Genomic DNA, 13,129 nt, shown 5'->3' with positions numbered 1-13,129 from the left:
AACAATGGTACTGCTTGCGGCACTGTTTGGACCCCTTTGCTCGCTGTGGCGGGGACTGTTCCTTTAAAGTACAGTACTGTACAGTACTTTAAAATGCTTGTTGCATTTTAAATTTTTAACCGCTTGATGTCAGTGTAGGACAATTGTCAAAAACGGCTCGAACACCATCCAGTGTATGACGTTAGCAAACAACCGAAACATTGACCATATTTAAAGTAGAAAGCATTTTGGTTTTATAATTACTCAAACGTATGACGGGTACCCAGTTTTGTATTATTTTATGTGGGTTAGATTGTAAGAGTTGACGTAATTTTCTTATCGAATTCAAACTTTCCTACAGCCACTGAAGACATCACGAGAGATGGACCTGAGTCTCAGGGCTGGATGCAGGACGCCGGCGAACGGGCTGTGCTGCGTCAACATGTCGGCCGTCGTCTGCCTTAAATGAACAGTTGGCCCCGAGAGTCGCATAAAAAAACGTGGGCGGGGGGATAAAAAGAAGCGTGCATGCGCACCTTCAGATGAACAGCATCTGGCGTGCAACTCCGTTTCTTCCTGTCTCCAGCAGCTGGCGCGAAGTACGATGGGACGCCCCCAGCTCGGTGTATCCCTGTTTGCGATGTCAGGATTGCGCGCGTAACCCCATCCCCTTTTGGATCGAACGTCTTGTATTTGTATCGTGGTGAAAAATGGCGACTGGAGCAGGCTGGCAGCCCGCTTACGGAACCTCGACGAGCGGCTCCAGCAGCAGCGGCGGCGGCGGAGCCAAATACGTCCCGTCGTCAACATCGACCATGTTCTACGACGCGAGTTTGACGCTGGAATACACGCAAGACCTCCATTTGAAGATGAGTAAAAAGATTGCGCAGTTGACCAAGGTGAGCGATGTGCGTTCGGCGCGGGTTTGCGTGGAGTAGTGGCGTGGAGGGCGGCTCTTTTTGGCGTGGGACCTTGCTTGTAAACAAGTGATGGCATCTCACTGGGTGTCTGTGGCGCAGTGTGGCAGCTGTCATGCTCAAGTTAGATCAGTAAGATGCAGCTATCACTCTTTAAAAAGAAAATGCAGGCTATAAAGATGGTTGCATTTGCATGTGTTATTGAAATTCCTCCTGCAAGCGATGTGTCTATGCAAACTCTCCGGGTTTCCTGCATGGCCAAATCCACTGCCTAACCTGCGCACGTTATCACAACGGAGCCTTTGCCACTAGAAAACGGTGGTGGGGGGAGGGCTGGAGGGTTTTACGTAATCTTGGGGTGCAGGGTTTTGTCAGTCTTTGTACCTGAATGCAAAGCCACTGTAGTAGTGGGAAATTTGAGGTGGCAGCTGTGAGTTGGTTTTAGGCGAGTCAAAAGTCTGCAGTGCAAGCAAGCACACACCAGAGGATGCATTTTTACGTAACATGCAGACAAAAAAAAGGGGGGGGGGGATGTGTGCTATTGCACACCGTGAAGCCAAATCACCTGCTCCACGGTCCAAAGAAATTCAGGTCAGTTATGAATGGGGTGGATGTGACAGCCTTGCTCAAGTGCATCGCTGAGCTAAATCCATTTAGTCCGAGTTTGTTTTGGTTTTATTCAGACCGAAATCCCTTCGTGCTTTAATGACAACAAATAAGATGACTTTCACCCAGCAAGAAACAAAGACAATAACTAGGATTATTAATGTGTGGCAAAACCACACCAGTTTTTGCATCCCGACTGGACCCAAATGGGAGTTGTTTTTTCCCCCCGCTATGGAGTCATTGTGTAGAGATTAGCCAGGCAGGGCTTTTCCTTGATCTTATTATACACTGTCACAAATAGGCAGGAGTCCATTTCGCTTCCCAAAGCGAGTGTTTTCCTACATTTATTGCACCAAAGGGCAAATTTGAGGTTGGAAAATTTTGAAGGAACACCGCTCCATTATATGTCTCACTTTACTCACAGATGCACTCAGTGTGAAATGTGGACCTGTTAAATTGACCACAAAGCTATTAGTATCTTTCTGAACAGCAATAGGTCCAGGAGGTTAATTGTACCTTCAGCCATGTAGTGGAAGAGCATTTAATTGTTCTGTTTATGATGACATTGCCTGCATAGCCATGTGAATAAAACAAATTTTTCTAGACCTCAGTAAATACTGACGTTCATCAGAATGAAATGCAAAAAGTGACATTGGATCGTTTTCTACAGCTCACGTAATAATCTTTTACATCACTTGGCTAAGCATGATGTCATTTTTATTGGACATCATGGTAAAAGGTCCTCCCACACCTCGCCGGCGTGGGTTTTCTCCGAGGACTCCGGTTTCCTCCCACATTCCAAAAACATGCATGGCAGGCTGATTGAACACTCCAAATTGTCCCTAGGTGTGAGTGCAAATGGATTTTCATTTCTGTGTGCCCTGCGATTGGCTGGCAAGTGGTTCAGGGTATCCCCCGCCTACTGCCCGAAGACAGCTGGGATAGGCTCCAGCACCCGCCGCAACCCTAGTGAGGATAAAGCGGTTCGGAAAATGAATGAATCATGGTAAATAAGGAGTCGGTCCCTCCCTTGCAGCCACAAAAACGTACGTACATTCTTATAGTAAGACTTTCTCCAAAAGGAATGTCGCTAAGTGGGAATTCTTATCATTGGTTGTGAAAGAAAGTTTTGTGAAGAAAGAGGTCAGTGATTGTGGCTTCCTATCTCTTGTTCATTCCACAGGTGTTCGATGGGGATAAGATCAGAGGTCTGCCGCAACAAAGTCCACGTGTTTCTTTATGGACCTTTGTGCAGGATTGTCAAAAATGTTTCATTAAGATTGAAACATAAAGATCATGAGACCTCACTGCGTTTTACGGGGATTGAATAAAGATGATATCCCCAATACTATAGTGGGCACGTCACATCAATTGGGTGTTAAAGATTGGATTTTGATGTCATATTGATGTTGAACTGACATCAGATGCCCACTTATTGTCCGTAGAGTACTTTCTCAGTCTTAATCTGAGATTGTTTTTTCCGGAGGTAACAAAATCACAATTGTGACCAAAAAACCCCCCAAAACACATCAGTACATAAAAAGCGCTTGGAATCTGGTTGAGCTGATACAACAGAGAAGTGACGATGTGACAAGAAGCACACTGATAAAAAGCAACATCAGCATCATGTTTTTTTTTTTTGTGCATACAAATGTGCAATGTGTCTCGCTTCTGAGAGATGAGGAACGCAAGAAAAAGAGAAGAGATGAAAGCAGCATGCATCATTATGATAATCATGTATGATTAAAAGCGGCTTCCATCAAAGCCTTGTACAGAACGCAGGGCTAAAATGGACCTTTTCCCTCTGGCTGCATACTCTAACCAGGAAGTTGAGACAAAACAACATCCTGACAGCTATATATACACAGTAATCCCTCGTTTATCGCGGTTAATGGGGACCAAAACCACCCGCGATAAATGAAAATCCGCGACCAATAAACATATATATATATTCATTCATTCATTTTCCGAACCGCTTCATCCTCACTAGGGTCGCGGGGGTGCTGGAGCCTATCCCAGCTGTCTTCGGGCAGTAGGCGGGGGACACCCCGCATTGGTAGCCAGCCAATCGCAGGGCACACAGAGACGAACAACCATGCACACCCTCACTCACACCTCGGGACAATTTAGAGTGATCAATCAGCCTGCCATGCATGTTTTTGGAATGTGGGAGGAAACCGGAGTACCCGGAGAAAACCCACACAGGCCCGGGGAGAACATGCAAACTCCACACAGGGAGGCCGGAGCTGGAATTGAACCCGGTACCTCTGCACTGTGAAGTCGACGTGCTAACCACTGGACTACCGGGCCGCCTATATATATATATATACAGTATATATATATTTTTTAAGTCCGCAAACGGTCCGCAAGAAGCTGCAAAACAACAGCGAGTCACATAGAGGAACATACACAGTACTGTACTCCATGTATATGAAAAAAAGAATTATGAATATGTGATGCGTTGAAGCCGCGATAAACGAACCGCGAAATAGCGAGGGATCACTGTGTGTGTATATATATATATATATATATACACACGCACACCCACTTGATTGTTGCATTCTGTACATCAGGGGTGGACAAACTGCGGGCCGTTGGTCTTTTTAATCCGGCCCGCCGAAGATTGGTGCACAATTAAGGTTTGATTGCATTCATTTCGTTGGGACTTGTAATGACAGGTATTTCAACACCAGGTGGCGCAGTTACTTCAAGTTGCAGAGCACAGGGAGGGAGGGGAAGACGAAGAAAGAGGGAGAGAGTAATGACCATGGAAGGGAAAGTGATATGTATCTGATTAAATGAAGCGGGTAACAAAGTACGAAACATTCAGGAGACGCCTGGAGTCGGAAAGACTCAAATCTACGAGACTTTGGAAAAAAAAGGAAGCGATTCTTACTCAGTCTGATTCTGGCAATTTCCATGCTCAGAGTGAATTGCTTGTGGCTCGAATAAATGAACATTTCCTAGAATGGTATGATTGTTATCATGTTAAAAACTTTCCGCAAACTGGACCGCTAATAAGAGTCGGAGAGCAGTCAAATGTGTAGAGCGTGAACAACAGGGGGCTCAGTACACATCCTTGAGGAGAACCGGTGCTGAATGTGATGGTGGAGGAGAATGTTACATTATTACTGGCATACAAAGACATTGTGCTATCTTCTTTATTTTCTATTTCTATTTCTAACTTTTGGCCCGGCCCTCCACAATATTTTCTGCTTCTCATTTGGCCCCCTGGGAAAATAATTGCCCACCCCTGCTGTACATGTACCTATATTTTTTAATATGGGGAGTATTTTTCCTCTGGATGGTTGTATTTTATGATATTTTCACTCACAAATCATTATTTATTATTATTTTTTTAATACCGATGGGTAAAAAAAAAGAAAAACAATATTCATCAATGTCGGATGATAGGAAATACTGGGTTTGTGCCAAATATTTCAGCTGTATCGCCCAGCCCTATTTTCCAACGTCATGGTGTCATGCTTAATAGTTAATAGTAGAACCTACATTGTCTTGCACTTCAGTTCATTTATGAACAAAGACTAAAACTCAGGGACTTGTCAGTTTTATTTTGCACTTTTGTTAAATCAGAATGAGTTGTGTGTGTTTAGTTTTGAACTGAAATTCTGTATTGCCGAGTGACTGTTTTTCCTTTTGACCGATATAAACGAAAGGTTACTGTTATTGGTTGACCTGAAATTTTATGTATCAAAAGCACCAGTGGTATTGGTTACTTGGTATCAGTATCGAGGAGTACTCAAGTGCTGTAATACTCTTACTAGTATCGGTTTGGAGACAAAGTGGTCTCGAACATCCCATGAAGTAGGCTTGAGGGTCGAGGCGAATGAAGTGGCTGGCGCAGACTTAGCATTTTCTAACTCCTCTTCACAAAATGTGGATGAGCCGCAGCTGACTGGTGAAACTTTTGCTTGTGGAGGAGTGGTGGGGGCCTCAATTGGCTGAAGCTTTATTTTTCATTATTTAAAGCACCTTCGTTTGCAGGAGCGTATCCTTCACCTGCAGCGCTTATAAATGCAGCTTACGCTCGTGGGAGTGAGCGAGCATGACTGAGGAGGTGTTATTGTACTCACTCTAACTCATGTTCACTTAGTAAATGTGTGCAGTTTTTCCCTTGGCTTCGATGGACGAGACATTGGATAAATAAGCTTCCCAGACAGATGAAGAGACAGGCAGAAAAACAGGAGGAGAATGCCTTCAGTCTGTTTGCGTTCTCTGCTGTTCATCGTTCAAAGTGCAATGTCGCTCGTCCTCATACAACTATTGATGTCACATTGAGTCCGCATGAAAGCCGCACAACCAATCCTCATATTGTTTTCCAGGTTATCTATGCTCTCAACACCAAGAACGACGAACACGAAGAAGAGATTGATTCATTGAAGGAAGCCCACGAGGATGAGGTACCGACAGGTTTTAGGATACTTTTTTTTTTGTTCCCACAAAGAAATCCCCAAGGACGTTGAATAATGCCAGCTGCAGGATGTTGAAATTATTGCTGTGATTAAAATCTCATTTAGACAATAAAGCTATTGGTGACTGAATCCAAATCCAATGCTTCTTCAACCCTTGGGGATTTATTGTTTTTTTTATTGGTCTCTGCTCAGGTGGAGCATATCGTGACAGAAACCCGAGACAAGATTATGCAGTACAAGAGCAAGATGGTGGATGAGGCCGATCTGCGCCGGCGGCTGGCCAGTCTGGAGGAATCTGTCGAATTACATGAACACATGAAAAGACAGGTCACTAGACTTCATTTAGTCATCGTAAGAGAGAGACTTTAGATTTAGATTTAGTTGTCTTGACTTAATTTTGGCAGCACAGTGATGGTACTGAACACATCACTTCCCATCAGGGCTGTCCAATTTATATGCTAACCCATTGGTAATAGATGAAAATCTACGATCAACCGAGACAAATAATTGTCTTAAACCTCTCCCGCACAGTTTACACACATTCAAACATATGAAATTATTCAAACACTTTAAAAATGATTCTTTAGTGCCAGTTAACACTCTCACCTGCACAATTCTGACAACCTTAGTGTCATCCACATTTCAAGTTTATTTTAAAAAACTGACCCTGATAAAGGCCATAGATGGGCTAATGGAAATTAGAATCAATGTTACAGTAATTATAAGTGCCCCATGCTTCCAAAATTCTACTTTGACACATGGAGCAGCAACACATACAACCAGAGCATACGACAATGCTCACAGTATCAGTTCTCTTTTGTCTGTTGGAACAATAATCACTGGAGATTATTTCGACCACATGTGTCAAACTCAAGGCACGGGGGGCAGATCTGGCCCGCCACATCATTTTATGCGATGCGCGTAAGCAAATAAAACCTGTCAAATTAAATGATGCTTGCTAAAATCTATACCAAAATGTAAATTTTTCATATCTAATAATTAAGAGAGATATTGTCAGCATTTTCTTGTTACCAAACTCTTCAATTATAATAATTTAAACAATAGTTGAATTGACCACTATTTTTGAATTCTTTCTATGGTTTCACAGTCAGAACGGCCCCCCAAGGGAAACGGGAGGTACAATGTGACAAAATATTAGCTTGACACCCATGATTTTGACCTTCTCTGCTTCTTCGTCTTGCTCTTAGTGCAAACCTTTGGTACACTGAAAAAACAAATGGGTGTGTTGGATATACACAATAAAATCATCTGGATCGAGATACTTTTTTAACTCATTCAGTACCAGCCAATTCTAGACCAAGTCTGAAAAGACGTTTAAAAACGTCTTTGGGAGTGAATGAGTCAAAATAGTCTACTTAAAAAAAATTATCTGGATCCAGATGACTTCATTTCACGCAGCCACTTGACAAAATCATGTCTAGTAAATTCAGCACACCATTTTTTTTGTGTGTGTGTGTGCGTATGGTTCTTCTAGTTGACTTAAATGCTGCCTGGTGATGTAGTCGGGCAGCACTTATGTATAATCACCTCATCCTAATATTAACATCTACACACTTGCCCCTGCATTTGATTATTTCCATTTTAACCACAAATCAAATGTGAAATTCCAACGTTTCAAAGTATAGTGGCAAGCAAATATTTTGTCATGCAATTGTGAAGTGAAGAAAATATTTGATCCTGATCCACTGCCCTAAAAAACAAAACAAACAAACAACCCCCCCCCCACCCCTCCACACACACACACACACATTAAGCAAGAACCATAAAGTAGACTCGCTTTATTTGCTTAAACAGGTCCCATAAAATCAAGGATCCCCAGGACAGGAATTGCTCTCAACCACCCGTCGTTGTGAACGTGGGTGTGAATAATTGTGTGTCTTTATGTGCCGTGCCATTCACTCGGGTGTTGTGCCAAAGGTGGGTGACAGAATATTAATATTATGATGGTTGTGCTCTTGCAGGCTCTGGCAGAGTTTGAGATGTACAGACAAAGAATGGAGGATTCACAGCTCTGCACTGAAGCCCAACACACACAGCGAGTGGTTTCCATGAGCAGAGAGGTATACGCACGCAGGCACGCACGTTGGGTGAAAGAAAGAAATCAAACAGCGTTGAAAAGTTTCAGCTGAATAGGACACATAAGCTTTTTAAAAACACTCCATTTGACGGTATTTGGAAATTTCTACCTGATAGCAATGCCTGTTTTAATTGCTTACGTAATATGTCCACAAGAACCCGTAAAGCTGACAAAGTATAGCCGGGGGGCCGCATCGGGCCTGCCCACAGTTTCTGACCGACCCTCACAGTGACTATTAAGTTCAAGTAAAATGTAACTTATTTGGTGTTTTTATTTTGAAAGTTGCGCGGCACAATGGGCGATAGGTTAGCATGCCCGCCTCACAGTGCAGAGGTGCAGGGTTCGATTCTAGCTCCGGCCTTCCTGTGTGGAGTTTGCATGATCTCCCCGTGCCTGCGTGGATTTTCTCCGGGTGCGCCGGGTTCCTCCCACATACCCAAAAAAAGCATGGCAGGTTAATGGAGCACTCTAAATTGTCCCCAAGTGTGAGTGTGAGCGCCGAGGGTTTGTTCGTCAATGTGTGCCCTGCGATTGGCCAATTCAGGGTGTCCCTACCGCCCAACGACAGCCCTTGTGAGGATAAGTGGATTAGATCATGGATGGAGAAATGTTTTTGCTGTATTCAATGACTTTTCTGACCCTTATAGCAACAATCCCCCCCCCCCCCCCGCCCCCACCCCTCAAAAAAAAGAATTTTGTAAAATTGACAACAGTGGCCCTAAATTGTTTGTTATATGGATTGCACTTTTGTGCAAAAATTGCCACGGCTAAAAGTGCACCCATTGATGCACGTGGCACATTACAAGGACATTAATGTCGTACAGTGTACCGGAACTGGTCTTTTAAGATAAGATAAGATAAGATAACCTTTATTTGTCCCTTATTTTTATTTGACCTACATTATGCGATACATCCAGTTGTTGACAGCTGCTTGTGAGAAGAATCATTGCTCAGTCAACTTAACCCAGTCAAAAAAAAAACAAAAAAAAACCAGAATCTCAGCAAAAAAAACAAAAAACAATTTCGTATACCATACCACGTCACACCACGCATCATCCATATCATGCTTTTTGTGGAATTATCTAAAAGCAGCTGGCAATCCCTCGTTTCCCTCTTTGGATCTAGGATCAAACTCAGATCCATAACATGACACCTCACATTGCATTTTTTCTTTCCTTTTTCAAACTCATGTCTGTGTGATTCGTCTATGTGTCAGGTTTCTTGTATCAGGGGCTGCAGAGAAGCTGCAATGATTTGTTCATGTCGGCTTATGTCGAGATATTCACGGTAAAAGATGTTGTAAATTTGGAGTGAACGACTGCGGGAGTTGGGCTCGGCACAGCTCGCACGCCACCAAATAGAATAGAATATTTTCCGTGATCTCACTAGGTGGAGGAGATGCGTCGGGATTTTGAGGAGAAGCTGCGGGCATTCAGCCAGGCTCAGGCCCAGTTTGAGGCGGATAAGCGGCGAGCGCTGGAGGAGCTGAGGTCCAACCACCGCCATGAGGTGGAGGAACTCCTAAACAACCAGCAGAACCAGAGCGCCACTTCCACCGAAGACCAGGAGAAATTGGCTGAGCTCCATAGACAAGAGGTGGGACAGAAAAGAAGAGAGAAGAGATTGACGCTCACTAACTTTGCCATTTTGGAGACAGTTTATGCGGCAAGCTACTTAACGGGGTAATTGCGGTTTTGGTGGCTTGATTTATTATTTCAACAAGCGTAGGGGTTTTGTTGTTGTGCAGATGTGAATTGTTGCATGTCATCCCGCTCTTTGATTCACATTTTTTTCTTTCTTATCAAGTGATAAAGCCACAGATTTGTTTGCATTATTCTTACAATCTGATTTAGGACATACAAAAACAGTATTTACACCACACTTGCCGGGTAGAATTTTGTGAAGTTGTCGTAGCGAACACTTGAAAGACTGCAAGTCAGAGTGTTTAATAACTTAAAGTCGATAAATAGAACATCTTTCATCTTAATTCATGGTTCATTTGTCTTTACAGTAATCCCTCGTTTATCGCAGTTAATGGGACCCAAAACCACCCGTGATAAACGAAAATCCGCGAAGTAGAGACCAATTAACATATATATATATATATATATATATAATGCCCCACGTGGGCCTTTGCACTTGAGCAGAGGAGCGCCCGCGCACACACACACACACACATACACACACACACACACAGGCCAGCTATCTCCCGAGTGCAGCAGACGTGTTTATGATTAGTCAATTAAGGTTGTTCAGACAATTGAGGATGGAGAGACCTGCTTTTGTTCTTATAAGTCTCTCTCTCTCTCTCCCTCTGTCTCCCCCCCACACACAGGCCAGCGATCCAGCTTGTGCATCAGACGTGTTTATGATTAGTCAATTAAGACATTTAAGGATGAAAGAGACCTGCTTCTGTTCTTATAAGCCTCCTCTCTCTGTCTCTCTCTTTCTCTCAGCAACACACATACACTCACCTGTGTGGCCCATGCGTGCCCCACGTGGACCTTCCGTGCTTGAGCAGAGTGCCACACGCGAGCATGCATAGTAAACAACACTTAGCACTGATTTTTGCGACTTTAAAAAAATAATAATAATAACAAAATTTATGAATGAAAGAATCCGCGATGCACCAAAGCCGCATAAATGAACCGCGAAATAGCAAGGGATCACTGTATTGTAGCCTAAGCCTAACATATAAAACCAGAGCATTTATGCCTAATAAATCTGATATGTTTTTTGTTCTAATGCAGATTAGTTTATTGCTCGGGGTTGTAAATAAAATACTCTACATGGGAACAGCACCTAGGAAAAAAAATTGCATATTTAATATAACAATCACAATATTGTGGGGAGAAAAAGAATCGCTATTACAGCACACTCCCTTTTTAAAATCATATAGCCCTTCATTGTTCAACTGTGTGTTTTGGCAGTCGTGAGGATTTAAATTTGAGATTTAAAAAAAAAACTAAAGTTTTCTTCTTCTTTTTTTCTTTATCACACAGGTGGAGTCTTTAATGGAGAGGGTGGAAGGGCTGACCAAGGACAAGGTTCGGGTGGTTGAGGAGTATGAGGCCAAACTGGCCAAGGCTCAGGAGTACTACGAGCGGGAGCTGGAGGCCATGACCAGGACGCACCAGCTCACCACCGAAAACCTGCTCGCCTGGAAAAGGACCGAGGTAGAACCACACGCGCCCCCTTCCTCAACACACATGCAGCACCTTGTGCTGAAGGTTTGAATCTGACCGTAATCACCTGCGTGTTCTCAGGTTGAACTTCGAAAAGAGTTCCAGGCGCAGGAGGCGGCACTGCAGCGCTCACTCTCAAAGCTGAGGAATGAGCTTCAGAGGGCCCAGGAGGATGCGCGAGATAACCGGGACAAGACCAACAGACTGCAGACATCACTGGTTAATGCTGAGGGAACCATCAAGGTGAAGAATGAATACATAATCGCAGTAGTGGGAAGCAGTAAAGCACAAATACAAGATTTTCGAGGTATCTGCACTTGAGTGGCTATTTTTCTGATCCCTTTTGAATTTTAACCCCTACTTTTGAAAACGGATATCTGTACTTTCTACTCCTAATTTTGCCAAAATATACTTGTTTCTTTGTTTGGCCTCGGCGGATGGCGAGATGACGTAAAAAAAAAGATGGAAGTAGAGCGAGGTAAAGTCAGACTGAGTGAGTGAGTTCTTGGCAGATTAAAGGGAACAAAATCCTGGGACTGCAACAACATGGAGGAACATGAGCACCGGAGCATTAATGATGACAGCAACAAATTCAGAGAGCAATATTCGCCATCCATGACCTTATTTAAAGGAATTGTTTGATGTCGGCACGCCATGTAACTGGCAACACATTGTTTTGTAGGCATTAAAGTCAAGCCACCGCGATCTCTCTTAGTTTAGAAAAAGTAGTGCATGAGCACTATATAAGTAAATCAAGAGGAAAACTTTCATGTGCACATGTTTTGGGGGGTTTTTTTCCCCGTAATTGAGCTGTATATTCAATGTGCAGTCATGGAAAAAAATCGTAGCCCCCCTTGTTTTCCTGAGTTACTTGTTCATTTTAAAGCCTGCTACAACAAGAAGTGCATCATGGGACCGAGAGAAAAGAGATTATGGAATGCTTAAAACTAGTGTCAGGATTGGGTAATTGAGGTATTGCTGTTGGCAAATGCAGGGAAACAAGGAAACAAGGCAGGAGGAGTACAAAAGTCTCAAAAGAGGATTTTGAGTATACTTTTCAATAATGGGAAAAAGGCAAACAAGTTATGTACTTGAAACAAAACACTCAAAATCAGTCCAAAACATGGAGGTACAAAGAAATGCACTCACAACAAAGGAACTGTAACATGACTCGATCGGCGTGACTAACAACAGAACTGACAATAAATTGACAAAGACTGAAGGCAACCAGGCAAAGGAATACAAGCAAACTGGGATGAGGAGGAGCTGGCTGAAGTCTTCAATTTTTCATCCACTGTGCGCTGCAGAACCTGCACAAGCAGCTGGAAGAAGCCATTCAGGATGGTGAGATTTGGGTGATGCAGCTGAAAGACACCGAGTATGAGCTGGAGGGCTGCAGGGAACGAGTGCAGCAGCAAGCAACGGAAATCCTCCACAAAGCTAGTGAGCCACCTGCCCGAAGCACACACACTCACTGAATGCATTTTTTTCAACACAAGAGCTACGTATACATAAAATGCCGTTGTTGATGCAAATGTTTTCGGCTAGCTCACTTTGTCGTGTTTGCTTTTTACACATTTTGACATACAGTCTTGAGGTACAAATAGGTGGGAAATATTAATCGAAATTAAATCAGCATTGCAGCGAGAGAGAGAGAGAGAGAGAGAGGGAGAGATGGAGAAAAAGAGCATGTCTTCTGAGCGCTCGCATCATGTTCCTTTGTTGTTTGACTCTCCGGTTTGGGTTATTATCTTGCGTCGTCTTACATCATCAATGAAGATTAGTGTGGCAGCCCCAAACCCAAGCCTTGGCAGGACTTCCACTGGACTGAGTTTCACACATTAGCTTGTATTTTCTGGATCCTAAGCACTTTGAGCCTTTTCCATCACTTTGGTAAAGCTTTTTTCTCAT

General features: G+C 43.3%; 1 protein-coding gene across 4 annotated transcripts in view; it reads left to right on the top strand.

Moving 5' to 3' along the window:
• The first annotated feature begins 381 nt into the window (after positions 1-381).
• LOC147210884 (protein FAM184A-like) overlaps positions 382-13,129 on the top strand; it is a 31,616-nt gene continuing 18,868 nt past the window's right edge. For 3 of the 4 annotated variants that reach the window (XM_086117855.1, XM_086117847.1, XM_086117839.1), the window contains exons 1-8: positions 382-878; positions 5,846-5,923; positions 6,128-6,262; positions 7,918-8,016; positions 9,423-9,629; positions 11,036-11,209; positions 11,300-11,461; positions 12,526-12,661. In XM_086117855.1, coding sequence (XP_085973981.1) covers positions 690-878; positions 5,846-5,923; positions 6,128-6,262; positions 7,918-8,016; positions 9,423-9,629; positions 11,036-11,209; positions 11,300-11,461; positions 12,526-12,661 — 1,180 coding nt within the window. In that variant the 5' untranslated portion in view covers positions 382-689. The remainder of the gene's footprint in view (positions 879-5,845; positions 5,924-6,127; positions 6,263-7,917; positions 8,017-9,422; positions 9,630-11,035; positions 11,210-11,299; positions 11,462-12,525; positions 12,662-13,129) is intronic. The other variant, XM_086117864.1, reaches the window with a different exon arrangement.

This window comes from Hippocampus guttulatus, chromosome 1 (assembly GCF_054856545.1).
Source record: "Hippocampus guttulatus isolate MCC_2025c chromosome 1, RoL_Hgut_1.0, whole genome shotgun sequence".
Lineage (NCBI taxonomy): Eukaryota > Metazoa > Chordata > Actinopteri > Syngnathiformes > Syngnathidae > Hippocampus > Hippocampus guttulatus.
This window is presented reverse-complemented; position numbering and strand designations above follow the sequence as displayed.